Source organism: Cynocephalus volans, chromosome 11 (assembly GCF_027409185.1).
Source record: "Cynocephalus volans isolate mCynVol1 chromosome 11, mCynVol1.pri, whole genome shotgun sequence".
NCBI classification, from domain to species: domain Eukaryota; kingdom Metazoa; phylum Chordata; class Mammalia; order Dermoptera; family Cynocephalidae; genus Cynocephalus; species Cynocephalus volans.
The window spans coordinates 63,346,912-63,362,894 of record NC_084470.1 but is presented as its reverse complement, the minus strand read 5'-3'; the positions used below and the strand labels follow the sequence as shown (position 1 = coordinate 63,362,894).

The following is a 15,983-nucleotide window of genomic DNA, read 5'->3' as shown; positions in this document are numbered from 1 at the left end:
GGATTTAAATATACACCCTGAGACAATAAAACTTCTTAAAGAAAACATAGGAGAAACACTTCAGGAAATAGGACTGGGCACAGACTTCATGAATACGACCCCAAAAGCACGGGCAACCAAAGGAAAAATAAACAAATGGGATTATATCAAACTAAAAAGCTTCTGCACAGCAAAAGAAACAATTAAAAGAGTTAAAAGACAACCAACAGAGTGGGAGAAAATATTTGCAAAATATACATCTGACAAAGGATTAATATCCAGAATATATAAGGAACTCAAACAACTTTACAAGAAGAAAACAAGCAACCCAATTAAAAAATGGGCAAAAGAGCTAAGTAGGCATTTCTCTAAGGAAGATATCCAAATGGCCAACAGACATATGAAAAAATGCTCAACATCACTCAGCATCCGGGAAATGCAAATCAAAACCACATTGAGATACCATCTAACCCCAGTTAGGATGGCTAAAATCCAAAAGACTATGAACGATAAATGCTGGCGAGGCTGCGGAGAAAAAGGAACTCTCATACATTGTTGGTGGGACTGCAAAATGGTGCAGCCTCTATGGAAAATGGTATGGAGGTTCCTTAAACAATTGCAAATAGATCTACCATACGACCCAGCCATCCCACTGTTGGGAATATACCCAGAGGAATGGAAATCATCAAGTCGAAGGTATACCTGTTCCCCAATGTTCATCGCAGCACTCTTTACAATAGCCAAGAGTTGGAACCAGCCCAAATGCCCATCATCAGATGAGTGGATACGGAAAATGTGGTACATCTACACAATGGAATACTACTCAGCTATAAAAACGAATGAAATACTGCCATTTGCAACAACATGGATGGACCTTGAGAGAATTATATTAAGTGAAACAAGTCAGGCACAGAAAGAGAAATACCACATGTTCTCACTTATTGGAGGGAGCTAAAAATTAATATATAAATTCACACACACACATACACACACACACACACAAACCGGGGGGGGGGGGAAGAAGATATAACAACCACAATTATTTGAAGTTGATACAACAAGCAAACAGAAAGGACATTGTTGGGGGGGAGGGGGGGAGGGAGAAGGGAGGGAGGTTTTGGTGATGGGGAGCATTAATCAGCTACAATGTATATCGACATAATAAAATTAAAAAAAAATAATGGAATAATGGTAAAAAAAAAATAATAAAAAAAAAAATAAAGTTGCAAAAAAAAAAAAAAAAAAAGACCTGTGCTTGGCATCTTACTGTGGGAGCCCATAGGCACGCTGTCTGATATGTTCTTATGTGCACACAGCCAGGTCTGAAAGAATGCGCCTCGCACTGCTAAGTCTGGATCCCTCTAAGGAGAAGGAAGAGAAAATTTTACTCCTTTCTTTATATACTTTGAGAGTACGTGCATTCTTTATAGTGGGCAAACATTACTTTTCTAATTAGAATATATTAAAAACACTCCCTGACTCGGGACTCCACAAACCTGGCTGGAGGACCTACTCTTCCTCACCTCCATGGTGGGTAATGATCCCTAAGTCTATCTCCCATGGCTTTTATGAGGCTTAAGGCGATGGCACATGTGAAGGTGACTTCAGAATCCACAACTTTAGACCACCCCAGTGGAGACAGTGTCTGGCTGCTGAGCCAGCACTGGGCTCCCCACTTGGCCTCTGCAGTGAGAGTAGGTGACCTGGACGCATGTTTACCACATGCTGCTCTGACTGCTGCTGTGTGCTCTACAGACTTTAATTGAATATTTTCAATTTTGAACTTGTGCCCTGAGGTAGTTTAATTGTGATGAGAGCAGTTTTAGAAATCAAAGTTTTAGAACACAATCTTTTAAAACAGAATCAGCAAATTGCCATGCCTTATTGCAAATAGCTACGCCAGTCCTGGTTTTCTGCCCACCCCTGAAGCAAACACAGCAGTAAAAGGTATCCAGGTAGCACGTGCAAACCTGTGCAACAAGGCCTGGGGCAGGCAGAGCACCAGGGAGGCGGGAGGGACCGTGCCCACAGTCTCCAGGACCACTGAGGAAGTGGAAGACAGATGCTGTCTTGTGGTCTGAGGTGGAGCTTCAGGTATCCCCCCCTCCCTTTCTTTGGGCATCAAATGTCCCCACTTAGAGGGATTATTGATCATTAATAGTTCCCACAATGAAATTGCCCTGCTTTTCTGGCCATATTTTAGAATGAGCTCCCTTTAAAATGATTTCATTACTTTCAACGCTATTTTTTTTTAAGACTAATCACTGACAATGAGAAGAGTTTAAAATAGAATTTTAGGCTTCCAGATTTTAATGGCCCTAGAAAACCTCCATTGTTAACTCAGAAGCAGCTGCATACATCTAAAAAATCACTTTGAGATTTGGCAGGGTTTCTTAAGAAACTTAAAGCTCAGCAAAAAGTTAAATAAATTATCCCTGAAAATTCCCCAAATGTTCGGGAACTAACTACCAATGGAATTTTGTCCACTCAATTAGTCGTACAACACCAGCTTTCTAACAGCAAATTTACGAAATTGACATTTTAAATAGTCCGTGAATGCACAAAGCTAGAGCTACTTGTCACCACAGTCACCAGACAGCTCAGTTAGGAACTTGATTACCTCTCTTCTTTCAAGTGACTGCCTGGAACAGTGTGATAATCAGCCACTGATAGTACTCAGGAGTTCCCAGCCCTTGCTTCACATTAGACCCTCCAGAGAGCTTTAAATAAAAAAGAGCCACTGCCAGCTCCTGCCCAGAATTAACCAGAGTCTCAGAGGGTGGATGGTGTATGGCATCAGGAAGCATTCAAGATCTCCAAGTGACTGTAACGTACAACCAGTGTTGGGCATCACAGATGCAGGCAGTGACATTTAGCAGATCAGAAAGAAAAGATAATGTGAGCGCATTTCCAAGTGCTTGATTTGACATCTGTTCTCTGATAGCAAGCACTGACAAACGAGAAATGGCCTTCAAGGGGCAGAAAGCTGTGCTACCCTATCTTGAAAGTGACTGAGTCAACAGGTTTGTTTTCCATCAATACATAAGAACCTCATAGTTTCTGAACAGATTAGTACAGGGCAATGTCCCTAAAAGGGGTCCTCACCCTGAGGTTGGGTAGAGAGCTAGTAGAGTCTCCAAAAATATTCTGTTTAGGTCAAGTTTTACTGGAGTCTGATAACAATCACAGCAGCAAGTACTACTACAGCTATGATGACACCTAAAAGTTTTTGAACATTCAATCCTCACAACAGCCCCATCTTTATCCCCTTCTTTCAGACAAGAAAAGTGGGGCTTGGAAATATTGGGTAACTTGCCAAACACTAAAGTTCACATCACAAGTCACAAAACTCAATTGCAACCAATTCCAGAGAAGGGGCATCAGAATGCCTTCCAGCCCAAGCCTTTGCCTCTTGTGAGCTCATAGACATTTGCTGTAATTAATGACTTGCTACACCCCACTTTGCTCATCTAGATTGAGCTCAGCCATCAACGAGGCTCCTTCTCACACTGTCACTTAATTCCTAAACATCTAGGGGGAAACTGGCCACCTCACATGCAGTACCCAGTTGAAAAAGGACATCAGTCGAATTAGCATCCCAAATCCATGTGGGTAAAGTCAGGAGCCCTGGCACTGCACCATCCCTTTCCCTAGAGGCAATTCAGGAGCAGAGCTGGGTGCAAGGCATGGGTGGGTCCCACACACTCAGGAAGGATGCTGACACCGTAATGCAGGCACTGGCAGCACCCCCACTTCTACTACCTGCTAATCAGATACAGAGACAGCCCCAGACCTGGCATCTGCAGATGGCAAAGCTGTCACTGTTTGCCCATGAGGAGACCGTGTGGGCCTCACTGAAACTCGCTCCTCCTGTGGTCTTCGGGCTACAACAGGAAGAAAACAGCTGGCAGCCATGGGAGGCCCCAAGGAACCCCCAACAGCACTGACTCTTCCAGGAGGTCTCGGCTGCCAAGGAGGAGACTCAGGGCTCTGTTCTTAAGTCAGTTAAATCTGAACATGGCTCCCACAGTGCAGGATTCGTGTCTGGAAATCTGATGACTTTGGGAAGCACTGTGAGCCTTGCTCCACAGGCAGCCCCCCAGCACCTGGCAAAATCAGCTCGATCAAGAACAAGGGGGCACCACAGAAATGCTCGCTGTTCTGCATCAAACACTGAGCTAGTTCATCAATCTGAGTCGCATGTCACTGCGCACAGCAGAAACCATAATGCTGATGTTCTAAAGACACAGTGCAGCTGTACGGGCTCGGGAGCCCAGTTACCAAATTAATTCTGTAGGTCTACGACTTTCAATGGGTCTTTGTTTCTTCCCTTGATTGTATTACTAAGTAGTTCGCTTAAGCGAACTTCGATTAAGGCTTTGAAACTTTGCCACTTTCCACACCTTGTTCATGCCATTTCCTCAGCTTAAAAAGCACCCATCCCACTGAGCAGAGCAGGAATGCCCCCCCACAGAGCTGTCCTGCATTCCTACTCACCCACCCACTCCCACTGGCAGCCTCACAGCACCCTTCGGGGCTGGCACAGCAGATGCTGGGCCGTGATAGGTACCCGCTTCTCCACTCTGCCCCACACTGAGCCACCGCTTGTCCATCTTCCCCGCATGGCGAGTTTTCTGAAAGGCAGAGGCATTGACTTTGTCCTCACCTGGACAGGTTCTTTACACAGTGGTAGGATGCAGGAAATACTGGGATGAGATAAAATAGTGAACCCTCAGGACTACCAGAAGACATTGCCCCAAGTCCAGTGAAAATCCTCTGTCTTCAAATCACAGGCCATCAAAACAACTCCACTACAACGGACATTAGCAACACTAGAACACAGGTCCCTGCCTGCCTCTAGGGGTGGAGCGAGAAGAGATGAAAGGCATCGGCCTGCAGGACGGCCTCATTCAGCTCCCTGCACGGCACACCCACACGAGCAGAGACAAGTGCTCTCCCTGGAAGAAAGGACAATACTTCCTCTGGTTTACACCCAATGTGCCACATGCCAGGCTTAGGAGAGGTGAGGCAGGTGGCTGGTAGTCCTCCACTGGTCAGCATCCAAACTACAGTTCACAAACGAAGAGAAAAAGAGCTGAGCAGGCACCTCCAAGCTGCACCTAAATGGCCTGTTGCCAGCAATACTGCAGGTGTAGAAACTCTGCAAAGGCCATGGGGGTTCAGGGTGGCTTGACCACACACAGAAGTAGACACTCTCCTCACATCTAATCACCTAGCAGACACAGCACTGAGCTGGGGACACAGATGAATGTACATTTATAAACTCAGCTCACATCCGACAAACACAGTCAGCTCTAGAAACCCTGCCACAGTCTCATGTTCCTCAGCTGATGAAGCCCTGGCCCCTTCCTGAGCTGGGGAAGACACAGAGATGGGGGACAGAGGCCTGCCCTCTGCCGGCTCCCCACCAGCACACAGGTTTGATCAGCCGTAGGCATCTACAATGACAGAAAATGCTCTCTCCCAGAGAAGGCATAGACTCAGAGTCCCAAGCTAGGAGAGATGTGAAGGCCACCTCAGTCAAGAAGCCCTCCACCGTGGGGGTCCCAGCCTCAGCCCCAGCCTCCACACTGTGCTGCCTGCAGAAGCAGCACAAATTCACATCACCTGCCCTTCCTGCCAGGGCTCACCCTGACATTCATGCCCTCAGTGCTCCAGCCAGGTGCAGGGTCCACTGCTTCCTCCCTGAGCCTGGCTCTGCCCACCTCCACGCCCCCCTCATGCTGTTCCCTCGGGTCAGAATGTTCCTCCTGACACAGAGCTGTCAAAGCTCAGATCCATCCATCCTCCAAGACCCAGTCCTGTCCTAGACCCTCCTCTCAGCTCCCAGCTCCCATCTGCCTCTCTGTGTGCCCTGCAGCTCTGCCCCTCTGTGCTGCATTTTTCTGTGAGCAGGCCTGCCCTTCCTCAGAAGGGGCCAACCACATCCTCTCCATCCCAGGGTTCCCTCCCATACACAGCACCAGGCCTGGCCAAGTGGAAGAGTAGCTGCATGGCACCGAGGGGCTCACTCAAGCAGGGACTCACTTGGCATCTGCTACATGGTGGGGCCAAACTCCCTTCCCCAGGCCTCTCCGTAGACATGAGCCCTTTAAATACATTCACCATCAACTACTCCAGATTTGAAACAAATCACAAATCCTATCTTAGTCAAATGTACTACTGGATTTCAATGTCCACTCTTACTTGAGGCACAGAGGGCCCCGGGAAGAGTAAAAGCATATCTGTGGGAGAAGTGTATGATAAAAGGGACACTGTGGTTGACAGTGGTGATTAATTCCAGTGGCTGACCAGGTACCAGGCCCTGCCTCCTGCAGAAAATGCTCTACAGTGCCTATGTCACAGTGTGGGGGACCAGGCGAATGGGCTGCTTCTTCCCAGCCCCTGATGGGCGAGGAACATGGCTTTGTACATTTAGCACAGGTGGCAGCTACTTCAGGCAGCCTAAGGGTCGAGAGGGAGCCTGCCCTGCAAAGTCTTGCCCAACAACACTGTTCGCTCTGAGGTGAGGGAAACCACAACTTCCTCTCCTGTGGTACAAGATGAATGCGAGCCTCACCACCCCTGTGCCCATACAGAAGCAGGCTTGCTGAACTCCCAAGGCCAGCCATGAGTCTGTCTGACCCTCCTCCACTACAAAGCCCCCTTACTAAATACAAATCTAAACCCCCAATCTCAGGCAGATATCCAGAGTCAGCAGAAATGCCCTTGTTCTGTGATGTGCGCAGGCGGAGGGACTAGAGTGCTGGGAGGGGCTGCTGTAATCACAGATGTGTCTGAATCGCACAGTGGGTCTGTGGAGGCAGCCGTGGGAAGGGCAATACATACTATTTCGTTTGCCTTCCTCTCCTCCTTCTTCCTCATTCTCAGGATCGATATCTTCTGCTTGGGTAATCCAATCCAAGTAGCCCTTTAGATCCTCTTCAAGCTGCTGCTTCTCCCGGAGCTTCTGGAAGTCTCCCCGTGCTTTAGCCTTCTCTCTTTCCTTTGAAAACTCTCTGAGGGAGGCAAAGAGAACAAGCAGGTGTCAGGACATCCTCGGGGACTTGCACCACAAGCCATCTGCCCTGCGCACAAGTCTTGTGGCAGGACACATAGCACTGAGGACAGTCACATTAGCACAGCAATGGGAGCCACACACGTGTACAGGACATGAGACAGTGTCTTCCTAAGCAAGGCCATGGTGTCAGAGTTGCAGAGACCACAACAATACACATACATCAGTTCTTACACATGAACTCCCTCCAGGATGACAGCAATCCTAACAGGCCTAGGCCAAAAATACCATGTGCCTTCATGGCTGGCCTCTGACACCCCCACTAGGGGCCTGAACTCAGGGATGTCCCACCTTCCCCAGCGCTGCCTCAGGCACCTAGCATCACACTTCAAAGAGAAAGAACCCAAGTGGGCCAAGTTGTGGTCCATGACAGCACCAAGATCAGGGCTTCTTCAATACTTTTGGGTAAAATGTTGCTCTCACAATGCCTGCTGACTCCTGTATCCAAACCAAGAGCCCAGAGTGGGGAGCAGTCCTCCCTGGTACCCACACTAGGCTACCTTCCCCACCACCTGCAGGTTCAGGCCAGAGCAGTGGACAGGGCCGGGACAGACAAGTACCCAAGCACAGGCAAAGCACTGCTGTCTTTCTTAACCCTTGCTTCTTGCTGTGACCTTTCCCACAAGTCTTCCCTGCAGTTGGTGAAGAGGCAGTACAATTTGTTGCCCATTTATGGGAACACCTGCCCCGGAAAGGCTTTGGCAGGCGTGTAAATGTTCCCAGCTGTTCGCTGTTTACTCTCCCTTCCATGTCTGCAATCCTATAGTTGTGCATATATACAAAACCCCACATTCACTTAGGCAAGTCTGAGAGTCAGATGGACAATTACCCATTTTTTATATACAGGGAACCATCTGCATTTCCAACTGTGAATTCTTACAGAAGCCAAGATGTGTGAGTTATAGATTTAATAAGTACAATTAAAAAGCTGCTAAGAAAGCAGGTGAAGTTAGAGGCAGGGGAGCCTCTGCACACAGACCCCTCTCTCCTTCCCACCTCCCTTCCAATTCAAAGCCAGCACATCTCCCTTGCAGGGACCTCATCAGCCCAACCTGACTGACACTTGGGAAATGACCTGCTGTCAAAAAGCTAACCCCTGTTGTCTCTCTTCACTTTTCCCCCTCAACTCCAAGCTGCCAAGGAGCTGAACAGATACCTGAATACTCAGTGATGCCAGTACTTCAGATATGAAACTGGAATTCTCACCACGGTACCATGCCCTGCCTACAATTAGAAAGGACCCTGCTTATTGCTCCTAAATCACCCCAATTTTTGAGCCCCCAGAACATATCCTTTGCTCTGGTAGGGCTGGCCTTTCTCCACTCCTCCCCCTGGGAAGTGAGGAAGGAGGCAAGGCTGTGGGGTGTCGTGGGCACAACTCACAGAGGGGCTGACTCAGAGGTCTGGAGAGAGAGAGATATGCTCTGACCTTCCAGCCCAAAGGCATTCCTCTTAGAAAGAACACATTCCCATCTCAATAAAGAAGGGACTTCAAAGGCACTGCCTTGCTGGTTTGAGGTTTCTAGACCTCCTGGGCTTCCTGACATATAGGAAATGCATAACTGAGCCCTGGGTAAATTCACCAAATTACTCTGAACTCTGAAAAAGTCACATTCAATCCAAAAACACATCCCAGAACAGGAGGAAGACTTGGGAGTGTCATGTGTCCACAGGAAAATGTGTTATATAATCTGTTTTCTAAATACATTGTAAAGAATAAGTGGACCTTCAATTCTATTATTTACCAAAAAGTATCCTAGTACAAATCTTTTTGTATATTTTGATTCTGAACTTAGGGTTCTAAATTTAGATGATTACTTACGAACAGGGTGTTCTTATTTTGGATTCACATCTGATATGAGTTCTTGGAAAAAATTACAAAGATAGTAAAAGAGTCCCCTGCAAAGCTTAAGGACTTTACAAAATGAAATTTTGCTTTAATATCATATCTCATGCATTTTTTTTACATTAGAAATATAAAAATCCCCTCTTAACAAGTTGCATCGCTGCTGCACATTCTTGGCTGCTGGGACATGATTAAGCAGGCATAAGACAAACCCTACTATGACTAAAATTCCTAAGAATAAAAATCCTGCCAAGTCCTGCTTTATTTACATCAAATAATAGTCACTATTACAAAAGCTCATATAACAAAGCTGTTAATACAGACCCTCTGAACTGATTTTAGATAGTTCTGAATAGCCTAATACTTAGAAGGCAGGTAACATTTACTGATTTGGACAGAACTGAGATTTAGACAGCATAAATCTCCTCCTGATGCTATGGGACAGGGTGGAAGAAGGGGGCAGAGAGGTGGGGTCTGTGCAATGAACCCAGTTGTCCCCTTAGCCCTCCTAGAGAACTCAGGGCTCTAAGACTAAAGACCTGAATTCTAGTCCCAGCTCTGCCACTTTTCTGTTCTGAGCTTCAGCTTCCTCACCTGCAAAACACACAACACAATAATACCCATTCTACTGTTTCACAGGGACTAAGAAAGACATTCAGTAAGATGACACTACAAAAAATACTAAGGCACTGTATGAATGTGATGTTCAAATGTATAATACCTAGTTGTTGAATCTGGGCATGAGAGAGAAATTAAAAAGGCAAATGGAAGAGCTTTCTCAAACACCACAGGGAGAAAAATCACGATCAGCTTCGAATGGGCTTTAAGCTGCCACGAGCCCATCAGAATTGGGAGATGCACAGGAAGACACATGGGATCCGAGGGCTCAGAGTGACTGTAATGAGCTAGCAAACCCTGTCATTCCTGCGCCGCTATCTGCTCAGTTGAAAACAACTCATTCCCATCACAACGAATCTGTCATTCTAGATAATCTCACCTCAAATCCACTGCATCTTGTAGAAACCTCAGTAGATAATGAAAAATTGACTACATTTTGCATAAGAATTCATCATATTCTAAAAAGCCTATTACTGAGAGATTAAATAACAGTCACTGTTGCAAAAATTTATATAACAAAGCTATTGGTAGAAATCATCAGACTTTTGCAAGTGACTAAAAATCCAACAACTGTTATATGCTAGGAGGCTACTTGTTCCAGATCCGAATCTTGTTTATGGTGTGTCTGACCTAAACAAAAGATATGTAAGAAGTGCCTGGACAAAAAGGCACTTGTAGTGTACTACCCTTCACCCACAAAAGAATGGGAAGTAAGATAAGGAAACATGCATATTTCTGTAGGATGTGTCCAAAGGATAGAGCAGAAAACAAGGGGTGGGATTGAAGGGGATAGAAAGGATAAAGGAAGGAGTAACATGACTAAGTACACCTTTTCCTGTAGTTTTGACTTTGGGAAATAAGTTAATGTTTTTCACATTTAAAATTTTTGAATTAAATCAACAAGGATAAGGTGGAAGGAAAATACCCTAAACAGAAAGTGAATTGAAACAAGTGAATCTGATGGTATTTCAGATGGATACCATAAGAATACTAAAGGAGAAGGACAAAACTAACGCAAGGGGCCTCTGAACGCCTGACTATGTGCTCAGTCCTGGGCAGGACTGGAATGACGAAAGAACTTGCAAACACATGCTGAACTCTTTCTTGTGGGTTTTCTTGTAGTGACATGGATGAGACCATTCTGAAACTCTTTTAGATGTGTTATAGGATTTGACAAATGAGTAAACGGTTAATGTTGTTGGGAACTAGAGCTCTCACTGTGGAAGAAGGTACGTAGGAACACTCAATGCAGGAGTACTAGAAGGAACCCTCTGGGGATGGACTGGAAGTGGAGGTAGAGTTGTGAACTCATGATTTCTAAACGATGTTGGTTTCAAAGCTTGATATCCAATGTCTGATTTTCAAAAGATGCTGATATATGAGTATCTGTATCAATGTAAGTATGAGTATGTATATGTGTACAGAAATGCACACTTTTCCTAGTTCTGTGTGTTGAAAGGATCTGGAAGCAAAGACATCCTAGCAGATACGAGCATGCTTGGAGCCAACATCTTGGTCTCTAATGACATTCCCTGTAAAAGGAAACAGGGATCTTTGGAGAAATGGCTGATTCCAGGGCTAGGGCAAGGTAGGTACAAAATCAAGAAAATAAGGAAGCGCTCACAAACAAAAACAAACAGAAACAAGAGGGGGACAAGCCATAAGGATACAGGAGCTAAAGAAATGTCTCCCACCAGCCAAATATGGGAAAATATGAGCACCAAAATAACAACAATACGAATTATAAAATATTTGTAAAAAATCATTCTACATCCCTTATAATAAAAATGCAAAAGAGAAAATATTAATAATAGGTGAATTGGAATAAAGTGTACATGGATTGTTCACTGTGCTATTCTTATTCTTGCAACTTTTCTGTAAGTTTGAGATTATTTCCAAATAAAAAAAATTTCTAAGTGCTTAGAAAATGTAACTATAAATCAAATGCAAGTTTATGTTGTTACATGTTCATTTAGGTTTACCAGCTGGACTGAAAGCTCCTTGTGAGGATGGACAATGCCTGTTTCTCATGTATTTCTTTCCACGTCTCTGTCTCCTCATGGTGCCCACTTCAAACAGGCATGCAGGCAGGCTGGGTAAAAAAAAATCATACACAACAAAACAAACCCTACTCCTTCAGAGGCCGGAACCCATCCCTACAGGACAGAAAGCCCACAATGGCTGGGATCGCCCAGAAGCAGGAAACGAATATATCCCTGTCTAGGAAGACTGTCTGGAGTGGCCTCCATGCCAGCCTGCCATTTCCCCTTATCATTTACAGCCTCGTGTGGTGGATTTTCTGTCTCTAGGTCATTAGAAAATCTTCCCTTGTATTTGCTTTTTAAGGAGCAATTATTCAGTAAGGGATCTCCCTGACAGCCCACAGGACAACTACCTTGCATTGCACGCCATGGATGACAAGTCTGCACACAGTGCCAGCAGCCGGGGCTGATGAACTGCAGCCGGGCGCTGCCTGGGCTTGCCTCCCCGCGGGCGGCAGGCAGCTACTGCAGGACTTCATCCTGGTGGTGTCCTGCTGACACACCTCTCCTCATTGCTGCCCTCCACAATTGAGGTCAATCGCACTGGTCACTACTCCAGGCCTTGCCGCCTGCTCCCTGCTCAACCTCCCATCATATAAAGTACACCTCATACTTTAGCCGCACTCTTCTCATTTCCTCGGCCCTTGGAGCCCTTGCTGGCAGAATTCCGTCCACCTGAGCAGCCTCCTCCCACCCTTCCCCAGCTCTCTTCCAGGATCCCGCTCAGGTCCCACGTCACTGCTGCCCATTCCCCGCTGCCCCACACAGCACCTCTGGCCCGCCTCTGGTCACCAGAACATGCTCGCATTGAGCACGAGACTCATGCCTGTTGTGACACAGGGACTGCTGTTACCCTCCTCATAGGGAAACTGAGGAAACTGGGACCCAGAGGGTTGGGCACACCATGCCACTGAGCTGCTGAATCCACCCTCCTTTGCCCTCAGCCTGGGCATGCTATGCAGGGGAGGTGGTGGCAGAGGCAGACATGGAGCAGTCAAGGATAAAGACACAGGCCACGGTTGGTCCAGGAGGGGCCTCACATGCAGCCCTCAGGGACCTGGAGTGCATCCCTGTAGGCAGTGGGGACCAGCAGAAGTGTGACAGAAGAACGTCATTATCAGCTTTGCTTTATAGGTGGTATGTGTGAAGAGGAGATTGAAAAAAGTGGTGGGTAGGTGGGAGGCAGAAGGCTTCAGTAAACCCCAGGTGATGGGCTGGATTCAACACCAATATAAATGAAGCAAAAAAAATAACATCACTCTTATAAAGTCCTACCTTCTTACGCTGCTTTTTGGGAAAGCACCTATGGGGCCGTTGTTGCTGACCCCCAACTATCCCCACTCTGATCAGTCACCTCTGCCCTTTTCATGCCAGTCCCATAGGCCTGACACACCAGTGTTGTCTTCTCAGCTAATATAGACCTTACTTCTAGGGAGAGGCGATGCCCCACCTGCCACATGAGCTTCCCTTGCCTCGTGTGCAGGAAAGAATGGCAGGGGTGGGGGCAGGAGGCCGGATGGAGAAGAGGCTGGTCCATGGCGTCTGCAAGGCTGCCACGGGAAAGCAGCAGCAGACCCGCTGTGAGCCCCTGCAGTGGGCAGGAGTTTTAAGACTGACTGCCGCATGGCACAAGGGAGACGCTTCCAATCATCCAACTTCCCCAGCGATGAAATGGGTCACCTTGGGAAGCAGGAGCTGCCCCAGAGGGGTGCAGGTAGGAGCCTTTGGCAAAGATGGACTAACACCTCATCAGGGAAGCTGGAGCACAGGAGGCTCTGAAGACCTTCTCGTCTGTCTTCCTCAGGCCCCCACGACCTCCTCTCTGACCCTCTTTGGCTGGCACTTGGCAACCTACTGCCCTGTGCTAGGCACCATTGTTGCTTTAACTCTAGTCTCCTGCCCTCTTCCATGGCTCATAAGGGAAAGCAGGAAACCCACTGCTGTGACTTGGTTCCTTCCTCATTTTCTGCTCCTTTCCCAGGGCAGCAGCCTGGCACCCTCTTAGACCTGGCAGCCAAGAGGTTTTGTGGAATCAACATCGAAGAAGCAAAATGGCTGAGTGAGTTCAGAAGAGGCCATGAGGGGTTCTGACCACAGAGCCCTGGGGTGCCCCTGCCACCACGCTCACACAGCCCCTGTGAAGACCTTTGGATGGGAAAGAAACACAGCAGAGCAAGCTGAAGGCCCTGACATAAGCCACATGAGCCCACGGTCATCTTCAGCAGCCCTTCACCATGCCTGCACTGACCCTGGGTCCCCCCAGTCACCAGCAGCAGTTCTGACAGAATCTGAGCCTGCCAGCTTGGGGAAGTGACTTGGGTTTCTGCAGGAGAGCATGAGTCTATGCCATGTTCCCCTCTTGAATAGTGACAGAAATAAACCTCTCATTTATTGGGGTTTTAATTTAGACTCCTCAGTGTCTTTATATTCCTGTCCCTCAGGCTGCTCACAACCTCCATGTGGGACAGGCAGGACAAGGATGTTCATTCACGTCCATTTCACTAAGGCCAACACTGAAGCTCAACAAGCTAACGTTACTCGGCCCGCATCACATGCCCAATCAACAGTACAACTGGGCTGCCAGCCAGACTCCAGACCAAGTGCTCTTCCCACGGGCCTGCCTGATCTCACACCTCCTGGCTCGTGGGCAGAGATGCACAAGCTGGACACTCACTAGGCAGGACCGGAGAGGAAGGAGCAGGGCAGAAATCACCCCTCCACTTCCCACTGCACTCTGATTTTCTTTTAGAGTCACAACTCAGAAACAGAGAAAGGTGACAGCACCCTTTCCGCTCATCTACCCACCTGCTGTCTCTCACTCCTCCTCAGGAAACACCACTCCAGCGAGAGGCTCACTGCCCAGAAACAGCCAGCCTCCCTCCTCAGTTCCCTGATGGAGCCCCCCAGGGCCTGGGCACATACCCCATGCTCTGCAGAGAGCCTCCCAAACCCTGATATTCCCCAGGATTAAGAGGCCCTGACATTCTGAGTTCTGGGACTCCTAGGTCAGCCAACAATATTGCAGAGAAAGCTTATCCTGCAGCAAGCCATCACACACACAATGCAAGTGCAGATCGGATGTGAGTGCCACAAATGCAAAAGGATGACATACAGTTTGCTCTGGAAAATTTTATTTCTCAAATGCCCCACAAAATAAATGGGCCACTGGAGGAGGCTGGTGAGATTGGATGGTTAGACCATGGTACTAACACCACCAAGGTCCGGGGTTTGATCCCTGTATCAGCCAAATGCAAGAAAAGATGGGGGGGGGGGGAAGGCCTTTGGAAATCATCTTGATTTAGATACAGGGTTTTTTCTTGGTTCACAATGCTATTTGTTTTAACCAGATACACATAAGTAAAATTTAGGCAAACTAAACACTTTGATATTTATACACACACACAAAACAAACATGCAAAATAAATACATAAATAAGACCTCCAAGTAGGGCCAAAAGAATCACTAGGACTCAGATTTCTAGTAAAACAGAGGACTCAAAAATTCACCAAAAAACAAAGGTAACATTTATAAAGGCAAAGAGAAGGGGGAAGTTGATGAAGTAACCCACTGATTTTTATCAGTGGAGACCAGCCTTTCTTAGATGTACATAATATTTCCCCTATGCAGACATAAAGGAAATGAAACAGAATGAAAACATGGTTTGGTTCAAAGAACAGTTTTATGTTTAAATCTAATTTTTTGGAAAGCACATAAGTTTGGTTTCTGTTTAAGGAAACTAGGCATTTTGGAAAAAATCAAATTGTGATGTTTCACAATAAAAAAGTTTTTTTAATCAATGGCACTGATTCAGTTCGAAGTTCATCAAAATCGCTGTCTTTGTTCCAGTTTTCCCTCAACCATGAAAAGTCAGTAATAGCCAAAGGACGTTCTCTCTGCATGAGACAGATAGGCCAGGATGGGGTGGGGGGTTGGGGCGACAGTAACCGCCAATAAGATCAGCTCCTTTGCAGATAATGTCGGTGCAGGGAGGGAAGCTAACCTGTGACAGCGCTCCTCAGCGGTGCTACAAGGCACTGGCTGCCAAGAAGGGGGTGGGAACAATCGGCGGGCAACAGCGACCAGAGACAACGGAGGGCCCTTGTTTACAGAGTGAATATGTGGAGGAAAATGTTAACCACATTTTTAATCATTAAACCACATCATGGCTATTCTTCGGGAACTCATTACTGAAACAAGCCCCATGGTGAATCCTTTTGTAAAGGGATTCAGTGCCTCCTAATTGTTGTCTGTTTGCCAAAGTTTCGGTATGTTATAAGATTTTTCAAAGTGATCCTCCCTTCTTTATGTCTTTGATGCTTCCATTGATGTAAAACTCTCTGAAGATGCTCTAAATACAAAATAGTTTCCATCTTGTGGGGAAGACAAGCCATTTTCAAAGCTAGTTTCCTAGCTCTTAATG

The 15,983-nt window shown here is 46.7% G+C and overlaps 1 protein-coding gene across 3 annotated transcripts in view; it reads right to left on the bottom strand.

The window, feature by feature from the left end:
- CACNA1D (calcium voltage-gated channel subunit alpha1 D) overlaps nt 1-15,983 on the bottom strand; it is a 300,823-nt gene that overhangs the window by 105,198 nt on the left and 179,642 nt on the right. For all 3 annotated transcript variants that reach the window (XM_063113920.1, XM_063113921.1, XM_063113919.1), the window contains exon 9: nt 6,829-6,998. In XM_063113920.1, coding sequence (XP_062969990.1) covers nt 6,829-6,998 — 170 coding nt within the window. The remainder of the gene's footprint in view (nt 1-6,828; nt 6,999-15,983) is intronic.